At 36.3% G+C, this 18680-nt stretch overlaps 1 protein-coding gene across 22 annotated transcripts in view; it reads left to right on the forward strand.

Moving 5' to 3' along the window:
• The window catches only part of Tenm3 (teneurin transmembrane protein 3), a 2554979-nt gene that overhangs the window by 2097359 nt on the left and 438940 nt on the right, over nucleotides 1-18680 (forward strand). For 17 of the 22 annotated variants that reach the window (XM_087217023.1, XM_087217025.1, XM_087217024.1 and 14 more), the window contains one exon: nucleotides 17497-17775. The exons of 4 other annotated variants lie outside the window; for them this stretch is intronic. In XM_087217023.1, the coding sequence (XP_087073149.1) occupies nucleotides 17497-17775 (279 nt within the window). The remainder of the gene's footprint in view (nucleotides 1-17496; nucleotides 17776-18680) is intronic. One more of the 22 variants, XM_087217042.1, reaches the window with a different exon arrangement.

The following is an 18680-nucleotide window of genomic DNA, read 5'->3' on the forward strand; positions in this document are numbered from 1 at the left end:
CTGTGTATTTGTGACAGTGGGGTATTGAGGTCCCCTGCTACAATTATATTAGTGCTTATTTGTTTTTTCATGTCCATTAATACTTGTTTTGTATAGTTTGGGGCATTAGTATTTGGTCTCATATATATTAATGATTGTCATCTCTTCCTCTTGGATTGTTCCCTTTACAAGGATGTAGTGACCTTCTTTGTCTCTCTTAACTAGTTTTGGTTTGAAATCTATTTTTTCTGCAAATATGATAGCTACCCCTACTTTTTTTCTGGGCTCCTGTTCCATGGAGAACTGTTTTCCATCCTTTTACTTTCAGTTTGTGAATTTCTTTGTGAACTAAGTGGGTTTCTCGTATACAGCATATTGTTGGATTTTGCTTCTTAATCCATTCTGCCAGTCTATTTCTTTTGATTGGTCAGTCAAGGCCATTAACATTGATGGTTATAACTGATATGTATTGGCTTATTCTTGTCATGTTATTTTCCTGTTGTTGGCTCTTTTATATTTTATTTTCCCCTCTCTCCCTTTAATTTCTTGCCTTGCCTGGTGGATTTGCTTTGTTGGGCCTTATGGAGTTGTGGCCTTCATTTTCTTTTTCTAGGATTTTGTTTAGAATTGTTTGGAGTGATGGTTTGATATTCATGAAAATTCTCAGATGTTCTTTGTTGTGGAGGTATCTTATTTCTCCATCAATTTTGAAAGATAATTTTGCAGGATACATCAGTCTGGGTTGGAGGTTATGTTCTTTTAGGATTTGAAATACCTCAGTCCAGGCACTCCTGGACTTGAGGGGGTTTTTTTAGAAGTCTGCTGTGATTCTGATGGGCTTCCCTTTGTATGTGATTTGTTTCTTTTCTCTAATTGCTTGTGGTATTTTGTGTTTCTGTTGAGTTTCAGGGATCTTGATTATTATATGTCTAGGTGTAGATTTTTGCTATTCATGGCTAGTTGGAGTCCTATATGCCTCACTCATCTGTATGTCAAATTCTTTTGCTCTGTTTGGGAAGTTTTCTGTCATTAATTCTGTGAACAGTTTTTTTTAATGTCATTTGTACTTTCTCTTGATTTTGCATGGATTCCTATCAGTCTTATATTATTCTTCTTTGCATCATCAGCTGCTGGATCGATTTCTCATGGTCCCTTACTGTTTTTCAGAGATCTGTCTTTTCATGGTCACTGACCACAATCTTTTCTTCTATATCTGATAGTCTGTCTTCACATTCACTCATTCTGCTGTGAATGCTTTCAATAGAGTTTTTAATCTCCTGCATATCTGTTTGAATCTGTTTCATGGATTCCATTTCTTTCCTATGCTGGGCATTCATGGCTTCCATCATGGTCCTGAGCTCATCTATTTGTTTTATCTGTTTCTGTTCTAGGGTCTCCAATCATGTGTTTCATTCTGCTTATCATCTCTGTGGTTATCTGGGAAATTATTTCTGTTTTGAATTTTTCTAGAGCTTCATTCATCTGTTTTGTTACTTCCTGTGTCATCATTGTAGGGTGTCCAGGTGATTGATTATCAGACTTTTCCACCTCATTTCCCTCAGAATTTGCCTTTGGTGATCTGGTAGACTGATTTTGTGTCTTGCTTAGGAGTCTTCTCATTTTTATACTTGCTGTTGGTAGTTTTTGGTTCAATTCCTGGGTTGATACTTCAATATTGCTTATTATAAGTATCTTTGTTGCTTGTATTTAGAACTTTTATGGAATGATTGTTTCTCAGAAGAGGCTTCCAGATGTATCTGGCCTTTAGATTTTGAGTCTCTAATGACTCTAAGGCATCACGTTTTCAGTATACCAGGAAGAACAACTTATTCGATCAATCACAACACCTTAGCCAGAGTGATATAGTCAGCAATAACAACAGCATCAAGCACAGTTTAGAAAATGACAATTTGTGGTAGTTATTAATCTATGACTTGTAAACATGTTAATTAAATCAAAATCAAGGACCAGCCCAAACTATGTCTATAGTGAGTAAATTCTTCAATATAACAACTTTACTCTTTAGGATGGGGACTTAGAAGGAGTTGGGGAGGGAGGGATAGATAGGTATGATAGGGAAAGTATAGAAGTGAGGCCAGAGGGCAGAAGAAGATCACACAAACTTAGGAAGCTGTTGAAGAGAAAAGGAAAAGACAGAAGGAAAGAACAGACACAAAAACAGAACAGCCTAACAGCAATAGGGAGGCTAGAAACTGTTTTCACTTTTCTTAAAAACTAATGAAAATAGGCAGAAGGAAAAAGAAAAAGTAAGAAAAAAATTTGAATTAGGACAGGTACAGGAATAAAAAGGGAGAGAAATGAAGAACAAGGTGAGAGAGTGACAACAAGAAAGAGAAAGAAAAAAAGAAAAGAGAAAATAAGGGAAAAATTTGAAAAGAGAAAAGAATGCATAAAAATTAGAAAAAATATTAAAAATAAGAAAAAATTACTTTGAAGATAAAAAATAAAAATAAAGGACCTCCTTCAGGGTATGCCTCTGCTGTCAGTGTAGACAGCATGGGCAGGAGTGTGCAGATCTAAGTCAATTAGTCTCAGCAAGCCAGCAGCTATCCCCTGAGGTTCAGGCTGATTTCTGCCTGCAAGGCCCAAGTTGAGACCTCCGACCTCCTGCTGGGTTGAACTCTGCAAGATTCTACTAGGTTCTGCTGCAGGTTCCAGCTGCCCTTCCCAGGAGGATAGTCCAGGTTCCAGTGGGAAGTGGTGTTCCCTGCAACTTACCAACTATGGTGGTCTGGTGTGCCTTTATTGGAAAGATTTTCTTCACTTCTCCAGTGGGCTTCAGTTTTCATCTAGGAGCCTCAGAGAGACCCTCTTTCTCTTGTTCACTTCTGTTCTACCTTCTGGAGCTCAGATCAATGTCTTTTCTGACCCACTGCTCCTCTGTGGTGTGGATCCAAGTGCTGGCTTGGCCCAGTGGCTAGAGTGGGGGGGATGGTGTGCTTTGGCGCCTGCAAGGCTCTGCTCCTCTGCCCCAAAGGGGTGGGGCCGCTGGATGTCCCGCGCACTGCTCGAGACCTGTGCTCCTCCTAGATGAATTTTATATAACCTTCAAAGAACATTTAAGTCTAATATTTAAAAAGCTATTAAATACCACATATAACCCTCCTCCCCAAAATTAAAGGCATCATGAGGTTGGCATAACCTTAATAACAAACTTCATTAAAATATGTAAAAAGAAAATCTATGTAAGTCAAAATTGCTTCTCGGTATGTGTGTAAAAATTATAAACAACTTAAGAATCCAGCAATATATACAAAGAATAATATCCTACATCAAATTAATAGCCAAGTGATTACTAATCCTTGAAGACACAAGGATTTCTCAAGGTTAGGAAATCTATTAACATAATTAGATTAATAAATCAAAGTAAAAAAAATCAATAGATAGTGAAACAGTTTTAGATGAAGTTTGGAAACAATTCTTTATAAAAATAAAGCTCAGTGACAGGGGTGGTGGCACATGCTTGTAATCCTAGCGCTCAAGAAGCTGATGTAAGGGGATCACTGTGAGTTTGAGACCAGCCTGAGCTGCATAGTGAGTTCAGGGTCAGCCTGGAATACATAGTGAGACTCTGACTCAGATAAATAGATAAGTAGGTAAACAAAAAATCTCACTAATTTAAACAAAAAATTATATTCATATTTACATGATAATTGTATTGTATTTAAAATGATTTGGTGCTGGGGATCTTTTATTTAAAATGATCCTTCTGGGCTGGGAATGTAGCTCAGCAGCGCAAGCCCGAGGCCCTGGGTTTGATTCCCGGTACCAAAAAATAAATAAATAGGGCCGGGGATTTAGCTCAGTGGTTTTGCTGCCTGCTGCGCAAGCGCAAGGACCCAAGTTTGATCCCTGGTACCAAAAAAAAAAAAAAAGAAAGAAAAGAAAAGAAGTATGAAAAAGTAAATAAATAAATAAAATGATCCTTCAGAAATTTAAAAGCACTCTAAATGGGCTGGGGGTTTAGCTCAGTGGTTTCGCCACCTGCTGCGCAAGAGCAAGGACCCAAGTTTGATCCCCGGTACCAAAAAAAAAGAAAGAAAAAAAAGGCACTCTAAGTGGAGAACTACTAGGACATTGCAATTAAAATCCAGGGGATAAAGAAAGGTCACTTATAATTACTATTCAAAATTGTTCTAAATGTTTTGGCAATTGGAATAAGAGAAGAATGTTTTGAGAAAAGTTAAAACCACTTTTGTTAAATATACAATTATATACCTACAAAACCGCATGTCACTAGAAATAAAAATAGAGAATCTGAAGTAAATTTAGTACTTGAATGAATACTAGGTAAATACATATCATAAGAGTTGAGACTATAGATTCTGGGTTTATTTGATGGTGTTTGAATCCCAGCCCTGTCATTCACTAGCTGAATGACACATTGCCTAATCTTGGCCACATAACTTGCTTTGACAAATTACCTAATTTTCTATGCTTCCATTTTTTTTACATGTATATCATCCCATAGTTCAAAGATAGAACGAGTAAATATATATGAACTGCTTAGAATAATACTGATGCAGGTAATTAAGTACCTGTTGTCATCATTAAATAAAAATTGGCTAAATTTAGAAGTCAAGAAAAAAGTCCTCTCACAAAGGCAACAAACAGTATATTCTTTGGAATGAATTTTACAAAGATGATATGAGACCCATATGAAGGCATCTATAAAATATTATTGGAAGACAAAATAAGATCTGAATGAATGGAAAGACAGTGTTTTTGGATGGGAAGACTGATACTATAAGCATGTCAGTTCACACTAAATGAATGCATAGATATCAAAACTGTCACATAAAATCCCAGTGAGTTAAGGTTATTTTTAATTGGAATAAGTGATCTTAAAATTCATGAGGGAGAATAAATGCCTGAAAATAGCTTAAAAACATATTTAAAAGACAATACTGAAGATAAAGTGGCCTTACTATGTAACTACCAAAGTACTATGAAGCTGCCATAATCACATTTATATTTTATTGATGCAAATAATATCAATTAGATGGGTAGAATAGACTAAAATTTCAGAAATAGATCATAGTATATAGGAAAATTTAACATAAAAGGGAAATTTTTTTATTCAGTGAGATTTGATAAATGGTGCTGGCACAACTGGTTATCCATCTGGAAGAATATAAAATTGGACCCATATCTCTCAGCATATTCAAAAATAAATTAAGATGGATTAAAGACAAATGTAAAAAATAAAGCAATAAGAATTCTAGAAGTTAATTTGGGAGACTGAATAAGACAGGAATGACTTGAGCTGTGAATAGCAGAAAGCTCCAAAAACAGTGGCTTAAACACCTTAGAGAATTATTTTCTTACAAATAATTCCAAAGCCAGACTGTCCAGGTATCAAAGATGCCATTGAGGACCCAGGTTCCTTCTATGCCTTTTATTCTGCAGTCCTTAGCATGTGGCTTTTGTCCTGTGGATCCCCAGGTAGTAGATACACTTTCATATTCTTTCTGAAATAAGAATGAATGGAAAGTTGAGAAGGCCTCTTCTCTACATTGGACTGTGTCTTTTGACTCTCCTGAGACTTCTTCCTACAACTCTTTTTTTCAGAACTGTTATACATGGCCATTCTTAGAGGCATGAGAAGAGGAAGCATGTACTATTTTTGCCTTCCAGTCCTTAAAACAGAAGATGGCAAGGAGGAAGTGCTTGTGAATCTACACACAGCCTGTTCTACCCCAGGAGTAGAGGAGACAATTTTAATATCACAGAGAACCAAGAAGAAAAGATAGGCTTAAATTGTTATTTTTATTGAAAACTTTTCATATTTAAATTAAAATATCTAAAAACAAAATCATTACATTAGGAAATATATTTCTACTCCATGTGAAGAATATAAGATTTATATCTATAATATATGGAGAGACTTTTACAGATTGAAAATAGGCAACTGAAAGGGAAAATAACATGGATAGACATTTCACAAAAGAGAAATTCAAATGGTCAGTGAACATGAAAATGTGAATCAGTTTTTCTATTAGTCTAGAGAAGATAGTAGCTGATCCCAAATTGCTCATCCCCAGTACATAATTCCTAACATTTGCTGACCTTCATTGACCTTAATTGTCCTTCAGGATCACCAGTGCTTTGCTTAGGGTGTTTCTTGCAGCATGGTGAGCAAAACAGTCAGGGAGCAGCTCCTGTGTGAGAGCTCTCCCGGGCTGGAATTAGGAACACATGTTTCCAAAGGGACAATCTCATATATGAAACTGTGTTCCATAGTGCTCTTGACCCAGTTCTTCAACTGCATATAACTTATTAACCCATGTTTTCCATCCTGGCATCTAACATGTTGTTTTCGCGTGAAAATAAGTGCTGATCACTGTGAACTTCTAAATACAACCCATTTCTAAAGTGAGGATTTTCTGTACAATTCTGAAACTCCAGTTTAGGAGGAAGCCAAAATAAACAACAACAACAGAAAAGAAGCAATTCAGGAAACTCTACTCAAAAACTCCTACAAAAGCACATGAAATATGCACAATAAAAATTTATTAATGGAATTACTGACAACAACAACAACAAAACTGTATAGGAAATAAAAGAATAAACAGCAAAATATTAACAGAAGTTGTATTGGGGGAGTTGGTCTTGGGAGAAAGCCTTCCAATTTTAAATCACCAACAGGTCAAACACAGAAAATAATGCCTGCTTTGGAACCACAGCAAGTTGGTTGTACAGTTTGGGGGTTGGTGAAGATAAATATCCTTCCAGACAAGTACAGCCTGTTAATGGCCATGCTGTCCTGATGTCACCTTCCAATTCAGAATAAACTCCAGACATGGTCTTTAGGGGAGGAGCTTGATCAGAAGTTGGAAGAGGAATGAAATACAACCAAAAGTTCCTGGGCTAGAGGACTCAAACTTTTATCCAAGGGCTTTTCCATTTCCTCCTTCTTTGACTTGTGGTCTTATTGCTTTCTGCTTTGTCTCAGGGTCCTTGTGCTGCCCCCTTCTTGCTTCTGTGTAGAATTATATGGTTGGGAGATGTTTAATTTTAATAACTTCTTGAGTCATTGATGGCGAGCCTTTTAGAGATTTAAGTGATAACAAACAGCCAGCTGTGGAATAGACAAAAATATTTTAGCAAGGGTATAAAAGGGTGTATGAAAGGGCCAAATGTAACAGAAAAACTTGGTAAATTAGACTTTGTCAAAATTTAATAGTTCCATTTATCAAATGATATGTACAGGAAAATGAAAAGACAAGCCACATGAAAATTACCTATTTTTAATATGTGTGTATATATATATGTATGTACATATCTCTGACTCTATGTATAATTATAGGTATAATATGTATGAATGTATGCAATAAAAGACTTATAGAAATAGCTCCTACAAATCCATAACAAAAGAGAAATACTGCAATGTGGCAAAAGAATGTCACATTAAAGATACACAAATGTCCAATAAGCACATGAAAAAATGCCATCAAGGCAATGAAAATTAAAACCACAGTGAAATACTACTATTCACCCATGAGAATGGCATAAACTAGAAAGATCCACAGCACCAAATGTTGATGGAGACATGGACAACTGGAACTCTGCATTACTGATGGGAGTGTATGATATAAAAAGGCATGTCCACTTGACCCAGCAATTTCCTAAGTATTTACTTAAGACAAATGATAACTTATGTTTATAGCAGCTTTATTCACAATAGGCCCAAACTAAAAATCATCAGGTGGGTGAATATAATAAATTGTAATATATTCATGCAATAGAGTGCAACTTTGCACTACAAAAAAGTGAACTACTGATACATGCAGCAATATATCAGAAACAACCTGGTAATAGGAAGGATCCAGAGTACAAACTATATGACTCTATCTATATCACATTCCAAGAATAGACAGAACTAATCCACAGTGCAAACAGAACAATGGTTGCCTCTGAGGTGGAAACTGCTGTGGCACAGGGGAGCTTGGTGGCCATGAGGAAGCTGTACCGTATCTACTCTGGGCTTGTGGGAGATGCACTTCTTAAAACTCCTGGAAGTGTCTGCTTTAGATCTGTCAGCTGCACTGCATATACAATGTACCTAAATAGTAATATAAAAACAAAACAATGTTCAAACATCTTCGATTAAACGTGGCAAGTTTGGGGTTTGTAGTTTTCCTCTTGCAGCTTCAGCCAGGGTGAGATTTCATTTGGTGCCGAGGGCAGTCAGTCCCATGGTCTGTACTGAGCCATAACCATAGTATTCTCTTAAATTCCACCCTGCTGCTCTTGTACTTCAAGGCTTTGCTGGGTAAAGACATTTTGCCCATCAAGATAACAGCATACATGACATATCCAGGACTGTGCTGAGAATGAAGAATGGGTGGTGTGTAGATGGACCCATGCCTTTAAATATTTTCATTAATTTCCAAATAGAAAAAGACCTGCCTTAAACTCTTAGATATAGGTTACTTTGGTGGGCAGTTTTATTACTAGAATATTACTAACATAATAGGTAAATTTTAAATGCACTGTATATTCCAGATAGGTCAAAAGAATTGAATTCCTATTTCTTAAATATAGAACATGAAGGTTATACATATAATTTTTAAATGTCACTAATAGTATTCGGTAGATATAAAAATAGTGTTACTAACTCCTTTGATTAAAATACTAATTTTATGTGAATCTGCACCGTTTTTATCCTGCTTTGGAAGTTAAATGGAATAAATTAGTTTTCTTATTCCTTTTATTTTTATTTGTATTTTTTACACTACAAAAATGTATTAAACCTTCAGACATATTGGAAATTGCAAAAGAGGAAGATTCAAGAGCCAAGAGGAAAATGCTTTTAATTTTCAAGACTGAAATTTGGTTTAGTCTTGGATGCCATTATAGTGAATAATGGGAACTGATCCTAGACTTCAAAAGAAATATGACCATATGGTCTTACCATTCAGCACTTAGTGCTGCCATGAATTTCCAGTTAGACCCAAAACTTTTCATTTCCCCAGTGTTCCCCTCACTTTGTCATCGTACAAAAATGAAAGGAATCTGAAGCCCCTCTTTCACATCTTCTGAAATACTAGTGCTGAGAAAAGTTAATTTTTATGAAAATAGGATTTTATAAGAAGAGACAAAACCCAGAAACATTAATCAGATCCACTAGGCTAATTACTGCAACTCCAGAGTTTATTACTTTTAAATATTAACTGCTTAAAATGATTCATTTAGAGATCAAAATGATTAATCCTTCTCAGTCACTATAAATGTCAGCGGCAGGATTAAAGGATTTAGATGGTCATGTTTACTCAACCTTAAATTTCTGTACTAAAGACACAAGTTAAATAGCTCCAGTTTATCATTGTTTCATGTTAATGTTTTCCTCTTAACTCCCTCTTTTAGCTCCCCTGCCTAACTGATTGTTAACTAATTTTGGCTGTTAAGTAGGCAAGTGCTTCTTCCAGGCTTGGCTGCCGACCTGCTTTGTAGATTACCTACCAGAAGGTGTGAGCAGATAGTTGTAGCTTACAGCCCTCCTCCGGACACAGTGAGGGTAATCCTTTCCCCCTGCCTCGGCCTTTATTGGTCTGATGTCTTGAGCCTCCAGCTTACTGCTAAACTTGTATCTGGTTCCTTGCCACGTTGCCAATTTTGGATCCACATTTCAAATCACTGTGGTGCCGCTTCAGTCACAATTATTAAACACCTGCTGCTTTATGCCAAAGCATACGCATATTTATACCAATACCTACTGCAGTTTGACTATCAGATACCAGCAGATATGTTGTAGGCGTATTATTATCTCTGGGTCTTGGGTTGTTCTTAAAAAAATAATTGCTAAGTAAAAATAAGAAGCAAATTCATTTTCAGAATGCTTTTGATAAAGGAAACATTTTAAAGTTGTCTCTCTAATTACAAATCATTGCTAAAATCACTTGTTAATGGTTGAGTGTATAAATCCTTCACTATACAAACTTAAGAGATGTGCTTTCTTTACAAATCATTTGATTCACAACCTAGGTTTTCTCATTTAGGCCACCATTCAATGTCTGTATGTTCCTCCAGCCCTGGAAATCTCACAAATCTTATCCTGAAGAAAGTGCATATTCTCCAGCTGGGCCATTCATTTGGATCCTGCTTGCAAACACACCTAGAGTTTTCCTTTAGCACACACCTCATTAAGTTTATCTTAGTGCCCACCCCAAACTTCTACTACGGTAGCAGAGGTCCCACTCACAGCTGCATTCACAATAATTGTTGAGGGTGCACTGGGCAATGGCTTCCATTAGACTTTATGTTTTGAGTAATAAAGTGAATTATAAGTATAGCACACAGGGGTCATTTTCATTGTTCTCTGGAAATTTAAGATTATTTGCACGGGGTCACAAAGGTGTCTTACCTTTTCTCACCTATCGTAAGGGTGTTTAGGACAATCCTATAACAAAAGTTAACAAGAGCAAAGCATAAGAAGTTTATTTAACCAAGATTGTACATGACATGGAAGCCTTCAGAAGTGAAGATCCAAATACCTGGGAAAGCTGTTTTTAGGGTTTGGTTTGATGAAAAATGGACAGCCATGCAGATATGCGGTTTGACAAAAAGCATAGGAGATAATGTGCCAGACTGAGGGGGAAACCCAGCGAGGCCAGGTTCTTCTTGGCCTCTCTGTGTGGCATTCTTTCCTTCTGGATATGTAATGGGACCCTCTGGGAGAAGGGAGGAAGAAGAGAGTGATCTTTCCCGGTTTCATGGCTTGCTTTGGGAGCATTTCCTGTGTCTATGGCCTATCTTGGGAGAAAGGAATTCTGGTTTCTATTACTCACTTTCAAGAGGGAGAAAAGTGGGATGCAGCAGGGCAGTGGAAGGTCAGACTTTGCTTCTGAGACGGCGTCTTCTCATCTCCTTCAGTTCAAACTTCTCTGAATGACTGTACTTTGAGGTATTGTTTTCTAAACCCCAACATTAGTATGTGGTTTGGGATATTAATAACATATTAATAGATACATTTAATAAGTTGAAAATATTTCCCTTTTATGTGCAGAGAAAAATAGGGTAGAAAAGTTCCTTTACTCACTTGAACTTTAAGATAATTTTTTAAAATGTAGTTTTACGTAGGGCCTTATCAGTAGAGATTTGTATCCTCATTAAAATTCCTCCAGAATGTTCAAGGATAGGTGTTCTGTTCAAATGGTGATGAATTTAACATAAGAAAGTTAAAAAGTTGGAGTGTCCTATAAAATATGCACTGGGAAATAAAGTTACATACACTTTTGTTTGATCCTCTTACCATTTTGCAAACATAGCCCAAAAGGGAATGCCAGTAAAATGGTGGAGGTACTCATTCCACAAGCACCTAATTAGAACTGTTTGCGGATTTGTAGTTCTGTGTTTTGCTTGGCATTCAAAAAGTAGTTTTATTCAAACTCACAATTAAAAAAATAATTAAAGACAGTGATAGGTTATTTTGTTTCCGTGTTTTTATGTTGGTTAATCTATCCATTTCTCATACTTGCATTTTAGGATTGCTCCTTTAAAATAACCATATGTGATGAAGGAAAAGGAAAGGATTGAAATGGAGGAAAAACAATGTCCCACATATGACTTAAACAATTTCATTTTTTTATAAAAAGAAAGAAGGATTTTTAAATCCTAACTTTCCCAAGAGAAAGTAATATATTAAATTTCTAATTATTGAATGGGAACTATTAAATGGCAAATAAAGAAAATACATTTTTAAAAAATATAGGCATTAATTTTTCCTTTGTTTTAGCTATATTGAATTTTCATTTATTTATTCAGAGACAGGGCCTCATTATGCAGCCTGGCTCCAGACTCTTCTGCCTCAATAACCCAAGCTCTGGGACTATAGGCATGGGCCACCACCGCTGGCTTCACTTCTTGTATGTTTAAATTATTGAAATAATTATCAAAAGTAAAATTTGAAACTATAAAACTGGAAGTAAGTTCCTTCCCTTAAAATGAGCCATAATAAGAGCTATATATCTTTCTCATCTTTATTCATGCTCAAACCATGAGCACTTATATAATCTGTTGGTTCTTTTTCTTATTTTCCAAAAATGGAATCATACTATACATACTACTCTGAAACTTACATTTTTAACTTAAAATATACATATTGGGCTTCCCTCCAGATCTGAAAATATAGGTCTAAACTCATCCTTTATGCTAGCCACACAGTGTTCCACAGCATGGATATATAACTTATTCAGCCATTCCCTTACTGGTAAACATTTGGGTTACTTAAAATTTTGTAATAATGGAATAGTAAACATTTTTTGGTACATATATATTAGGATCAAGTGATTTTATTTCTACAGGATATAGTCTCAGTGGTAAAGAGTCTGAGTTAAAGAGCATTCATAATTTTAGTAGAGAAATACTTTATAAGGAATAAAAGCAGCATAATAGAAGATAAAAGCCAGGCTGGTGCTTCAGCACTTGGGAGGTTGAGGCAGGATGATCACTGTGAGTTCTAGGCTAGCCTGGACTACATAGCAAGACCCTATCTCAAAAAAAAAAAAAAAGAATAAAGTAATAATGAATTCTCAAAGTAGGCCTACAGAATCAAATGGCTTTTCGAAGGACAATTTTCTGGTTTGCCCCCTAAACTCAATACCAATGACCAATATTCCAAATACTCATTGAAAATTTCAAGTCCTACTTGCAGTGGGATATAAAAGTGAACCAACACATAATAGATTGGTGAGAATGTGCAGCACTTGGAACCTTCATGTGATACTAGTGGGAATGAACTGGTGCTTGTGCTGTGATGCATGGTCTGGTAGTTCTTCAGAAGGTTAAGCACAGAGCAATCATATGACCCAGGAGTTTCTCTTTGAGGTATATATCTCAGAGAAATGAAAACATGTATATATGCAAAACCCTTATACATAAATATTCCTAGCAACATTTTCATAAGTCCAAAAATGAGAAATGGTTGAATGAAAGATGGTGTAACCATACACAGGAATATTATTTAGCCCTAAAGAGTATGAAGTACTAATATGGGCTGTAACATGTTTGAACTTGGACAACATTGTACTAAGTGAAAGAAACCAATCACATACCTTCTTTATTTGTAATGTCCAAAATCACCAAATCTGTAGAGACAGAAGCAGATTAATGGTTGCCCAGAGCTACCATTTGGAATACCATTAGAGATTGGAAGCAAGTAAGGGTTTTCTGGGAAGTGGCTGATAATTATTATGAGATTTCTTTCTGGGAAAGAAAATATTCTACAATAGTGGTCGTAGTTTCAGAACTATGAATATATTAAAAACAAGTGTACACTATAAATGAATACATTTTATGGTATATGAGTTACAGCTCAATAAATCTGTTTATTTAATAATAATCTAAAATAGAGCTGGTATGATGGCACATGCCTGTAATCCAGCACTTAAGAGGTTGAGGCAGGAGGATTGCTATGAGTTCCAGAGCACCCTTTGCTACATAGTGTGTCCAAGGCTAGTCTGGGCTACAGAACGAAACCCTGTCTCACATAAAACAACCCAAGAAAGAGAGAGAAAGAACCAAATCTAGATATTAGAGCAATCTGGACATTAGTTGGGGAGATAATAGCTTCCCCCAAGGGTGCTTTCCTCACCCCATCCAACTCTTGAGACCAGACTCTCATGCAGTTTTTTTTCTTTTCAGCTCTTTTAAGAGACTGTAGATGATGTGCACATTGGTGAATGTTACTCCACAGGTTTGGGAAATCTCTCCTCCGAGTAGCTTCTGGGCACTAAGTGAGAAAAAGGCCCAGTACTACAGCTAACTCATTTTTCTGGTCCCTTTCATTTATTAAAGGGGTAGTTGTGCTATATGTCAACCTCATTTAAGGTATTTGTTCTTACACCGTCCTTTCTACTTTGTAAATATGCTAAGTCATTTTTTTAAAAAATGTGAACATTTCTTGAATGACACAATCTGGCTCGATTGCATTTATTTGGTTTTTCTTTTGTAGATTTTCAAATTATGAGTGTCATAAAACAAAAATGCCTAATCCAATCCAAGCCAAACTTGCTTTTTAATTACAATGAATTCTACCCTCAGGTATATTTCGTTCTTGCTGCAATTTATTATTCTGGTACTGTTTCAAATTGTAATGGGCAACTCTGCTGTTGGCTCTGCTGATCAAGGTTACCAAATTTCAAAGCACAGGAGATAAATACTTATTTGCCAGCCTTAGCCAAACAGAACTGAGACTATGAAGGGCAAAAAGAGAAGTTAAGGTAATGGTGATAGAACTATTCCACAGAACATAAGACTTTTACAATCTAAAGGAATCATGGAAAATAAGAATTAGACATCTATTAGTTGACCCTAAGCAGGACTGTCAAGTGTCTAACTTGGTCCCAGAGATACCTTAGCCACCTTACTCGCACCTCATTTTCCCCCTGCTTCTCTACATTGCCTTAAAGCTCTCCCCAAATAACTTCGCCCCAGCCCAACCCTCTCCCTCCCTCCTCTATTCCTTGTCACCATCTCTTCTTCAATTAGGAACTCTCCTTATCTCCATTTTCTCTGAATTTGTCCAAACAGTGTATGCTTCCTGTGTGTATAGTCTATTTTGCAACAGTGAGAAATAATCTGATAGATTTATTTATTCTGCTTCCATGGCTAGATCTCCCCAGTTGATTTGCATTCAAACAAGGGGTCCCAAGATCAAAAATCCTTAACCAAGGAGGAGAAATGACAGCAATAGCATTTCAAGTATTGAGACAAATCATGCAGGCAGTTACTTCAATAACAGTTGACTTTAGTAGTGATATGGCTGTTTGCAATTGATGTGAAAATGATTCGTTCCCCATCATCAACTTATTCATTCTCCAGTGATTATTAGTTACTTTTGTCAAGGTATTTGTTTTAAAGCATTTTCTCCACATTTACACAAACCATCTCTTAAGCCAATTCATGAAAACCCTGAAAAATTAAAAATAAAAAATAGAGCGGTGAAGTACTTTGAACAATACTAGTGAGGAGTTTTAAACTAATGTTTTTTCCCCAAGATCAACAATGAGCTTTTTAATTCTGCCAAGAAAGCTCTTAGTTTTCTAGTTAGTTTCTTAGCTTTCTAGTTTACATTTCGGAAATAGCGATAAAGAATTTTGAGTCACTGTGGGACTCAGACCTCAGAGGGTCACGTGCTTGTGGAGATCGGGGTGCACAGAGGAGTTCACAGGGATGATAAGTTGGCCAATGAGGCACAAAGTGCACTGTGTTTACATACCTGGAGAGCAAATAAAGATTGCAGTTTTCTGCTTTCTTTCACCTCATAGATTTTTTGCATCAGGATGGCAATGTAGTGAAAGGGAAATAACTTGGAAAATGTTTTAAGTTATAGCTCGGATTTTTGAAAGAAAGTTATATTGCCTTTTAACTTCTCTCTTTTTTTTCCCCTGGATGTGGGCATCTCCCCAAATAGGGGAGAAAACCAGAGAATCCCTTCATTTATTTTTTCCCTTTTAACAAATTATTTTGTATTCTTTTGAAAACTTCATGTGTGATGATAATATTTAAATATTTTAGAGTGCTCCTCCATTTAAAATGTGACATGCAAATAACAATGAGTAAACTCCTTTTTTTTTTTTTTGATACTGGGGAACAAACTCAGGTCCTGGTGCTTGCGAGGCAGACGAGGTGCCTCTGCACTAAACCCCCAGCCCTAACAATGAGTAAACTCTTCCACACCAATTCTATTAACTGTCCATGATGACACTGACCTTATATGGATTGTCTTCATAAGTACAATTAACAGTACAATTAATTAATTACAATTAATTAATTCAGTACAATTAATTAATTAATTCTTTAAAAATATCGGCAATACTGTATCTTACCTCAAATAACTTCTCCACTTGCTCAGTATTCCTCACTATTCAGTGCGTGGGCTTCTCTCTTTGTTCCTCTCTGTCTCTTTCTGTCTGTCTGTCTCTGTCCATGTCTCTCTGTGTCCATGTGTTACTCTCTCCCTCCTTCCCTCCCCCTCCTCCTCTCCCTCCTCCTCACTGCCTCTCCTCCTCCCCTTCCTCTTTCTATGACATACTTTTTTGGTTCAGATGCTTATTCACATCTCCTTGATAAGCACAGTTTGATTTGCAGCTAATTGTAGCAACTGATTTTCATTATTTATGAGTCTCATTGTTAGAATCCATTTCGAAGTACAACTAAGATAAAGCTGATTCCAGATTCTGGTATGACCACAGCAATAAAGCAATTAACCACATTAGTTAAAGTATGCTGGGGCCTGGGACTGCTAATATCTTTGCAACCAAATATTTACTATACTGTGCATTGTATTTGACTTGTTTCCTAGGAGAGTCAACATGTTATTTTATCACAGATAATGTATAATATCCACTTTAAAAAATACATAGCATAGGTTTCTCATACCAGCAAATTAACTTCAAAATGTTTGTAAAGACATAGTAGAAAAATTAAAAGTATGCCTAGTATAAATGCTTAATATTCCTAAAAGGTTTGATTATTAGGTAGTTGCATTCAAATCATCTTTGGATACTACTACTCTTTATATGTATTTTGATTCTGGTTGGTACCTGAATCTCAATTGTACCATGTCAATAAGAGATAGGAAATGGAAGAACCATATATATGCGTCCTATAAGCAAACATTTTTCTCACTCTTTGCATCCATAGTATCATAAAATATACGAGAAACTTCAGGAATAAATACAGAATTAGAAAAGTCATTAATAACAGCAATCATTTTAAGGTGTCACCTAATTTAAACACTCTTGCTCTAAGTTATTGCAGTGTCATGAGTTTTATTATGCTCAATTTATTAGTAAAGGCCTCCAGAGTTCACAGCCATTTATTTTTCAGGGAACTTGGTTTTATCATTAATTTTTAAATACATAATGCTCCCACTTTATTTTTAGAGTTCATTTTATTTACAAAAATTGGTTTACTCTGATCAATACAGGTATTCCCAGGTGTCTATTAAAACAAAAAATCTAGGGCTGGGGATTTAGCTCAGTGGTTTCACCGCCTGCTGTGCAAGTGCAAGGACCCGAGTTCAATCCCTGGTACCAAAAAAACCAAAACAAAACAAAAAACCCAAAATGTAGAAAGTCAAAGATGTCCAAAACATGGTGCAAATTTTCAAGATGACACTCTAAATTTTAGTGAGTACACACACACACACACACACGCGATATTTGTACTGATGGCTGAATTAAGGTGGGAAGATATGTCTGCCCCATCTCTGGAATGGTGTATGGGCTTAAAGAGTGACAAAGGGGCTTGGGGCTCAGAGCTGCCACTGGTTCGGAGTCCACAGTGGAGCCCACCCCGCTTAGTTGCACCTATTAACCATACACAGTGCAGAGTAATGTAAACACCTGATGCTAGAGTGCTGATAGTGGAAAACCCTGAGTGCTTGAGTGTTTGTTTCAGGGAGATTTTCTTTAAAAAAAGAATAAAATAAACAAAAACTAACATTAATCGCATACTCACTAGTTGTTATCTCTTTTTCCCCCTAATTAGGACAGAATTTTACCCTAAGGCAGTTAGGAGTTTGTGAACCAGCAACTCGAAGAGGACTGGCATTTTGTGCGGAAATGGGGCTCCCTCACAGAGGTTACTCTATCAGTGCAGGGTCAGATGCTGATACTGAAAATGAAGCAGTGATGTCCCCAGAGCATGCCATGAGACTGTGGGGCAGGGGGGTCAAATCAGGCCGCAGCTCCTGCCTGTCAAGTCGGTCCAACTCAGCCCTCACCCTGACAGACACGGAGCATGAGAACAAGTCCGACAGTGAGAGCGGTAAGTTTCATGTTTTGCTTTCTAATGTTGGCATTCAGTGCTTCTGCTTGTTTTCATTGACTGCAGGTCATGCTTCCCTTCCTTTCTTGTTTCCTTTCATATCCTTCTATCTCTTTCCTCTTCTTTCCTTTATTTATTTTTGTTTCTTTAAATGCAATTGAACCAAAGAAATGTACTTGAATAATGTATTTTTTCCCAGAAAAAAATCAATATTTGAAATCAGATTGTTAAATTATGCAAGCAGCCTATGATGTGTTAGCTATCGTTTTGAAAAACTGTTTAATCGAGTATAGAAAAAAAAAAGATTAGCTTTGACTTATCGTGGACCATGTCACCTGTTACTCTCTGTGGAAGAGCAAAATAAGCATTGATAAAGTTTACTCCAGAGCCAGCTTGCAATCAAAGATGTCTTTGTAGATTCCTCTTGAAGATATCTTAAAGAAGTTGTGGAAGCTTAGAATGGATGAATGAGCACACAGAATAGTTTATTAATGGGGATGATGTGATTGAAGAACAAATTTGATCATGCTTTAAAGTTACTAGTTGATGAGAGCAATTGAAATCTTGGGAAAGAGGTGGAGTGTGGCCTTTGATGTACTTTGGGAACTGGATCACAATACAATTAAATCCACACACAAAAACTGGATTTATGGATATCTAACTAGTAGCTTTATATATGGTAAGAAAAATGTCTTTAAAAATTACTAGGACATCTGTCTTATTGCCAATGCAGGATAATAAAAAATAGTTAAGTTATATGCAGTAACAGATTTAAAAGAAAACATAAATTTTAGTCAGTGCTGTTTCTAGGCAGAATTGGAACATCAGTGTCCATGCACCAGATAACAAAAAGAACATTTTCCTTCAGCTTTTAATATTAACAGTACGCTCTGCACTCTCTACTT

The sequence above is a fragment of the Heterocephalus glaber genome, unplaced genomic scaffold (assembly GCF_053883595.1).
Source record: "Heterocephalus glaber isolate CG9 unplaced genomic scaffold, H.glaber_assembly_v1.0 deba00001461, whole genome shotgun sequence".
NCBI lineage: Eukaryota > Metazoa > Chordata > Mammalia > Rodentia > Bathyergidae > Heterocephalus > Heterocephalus glaber.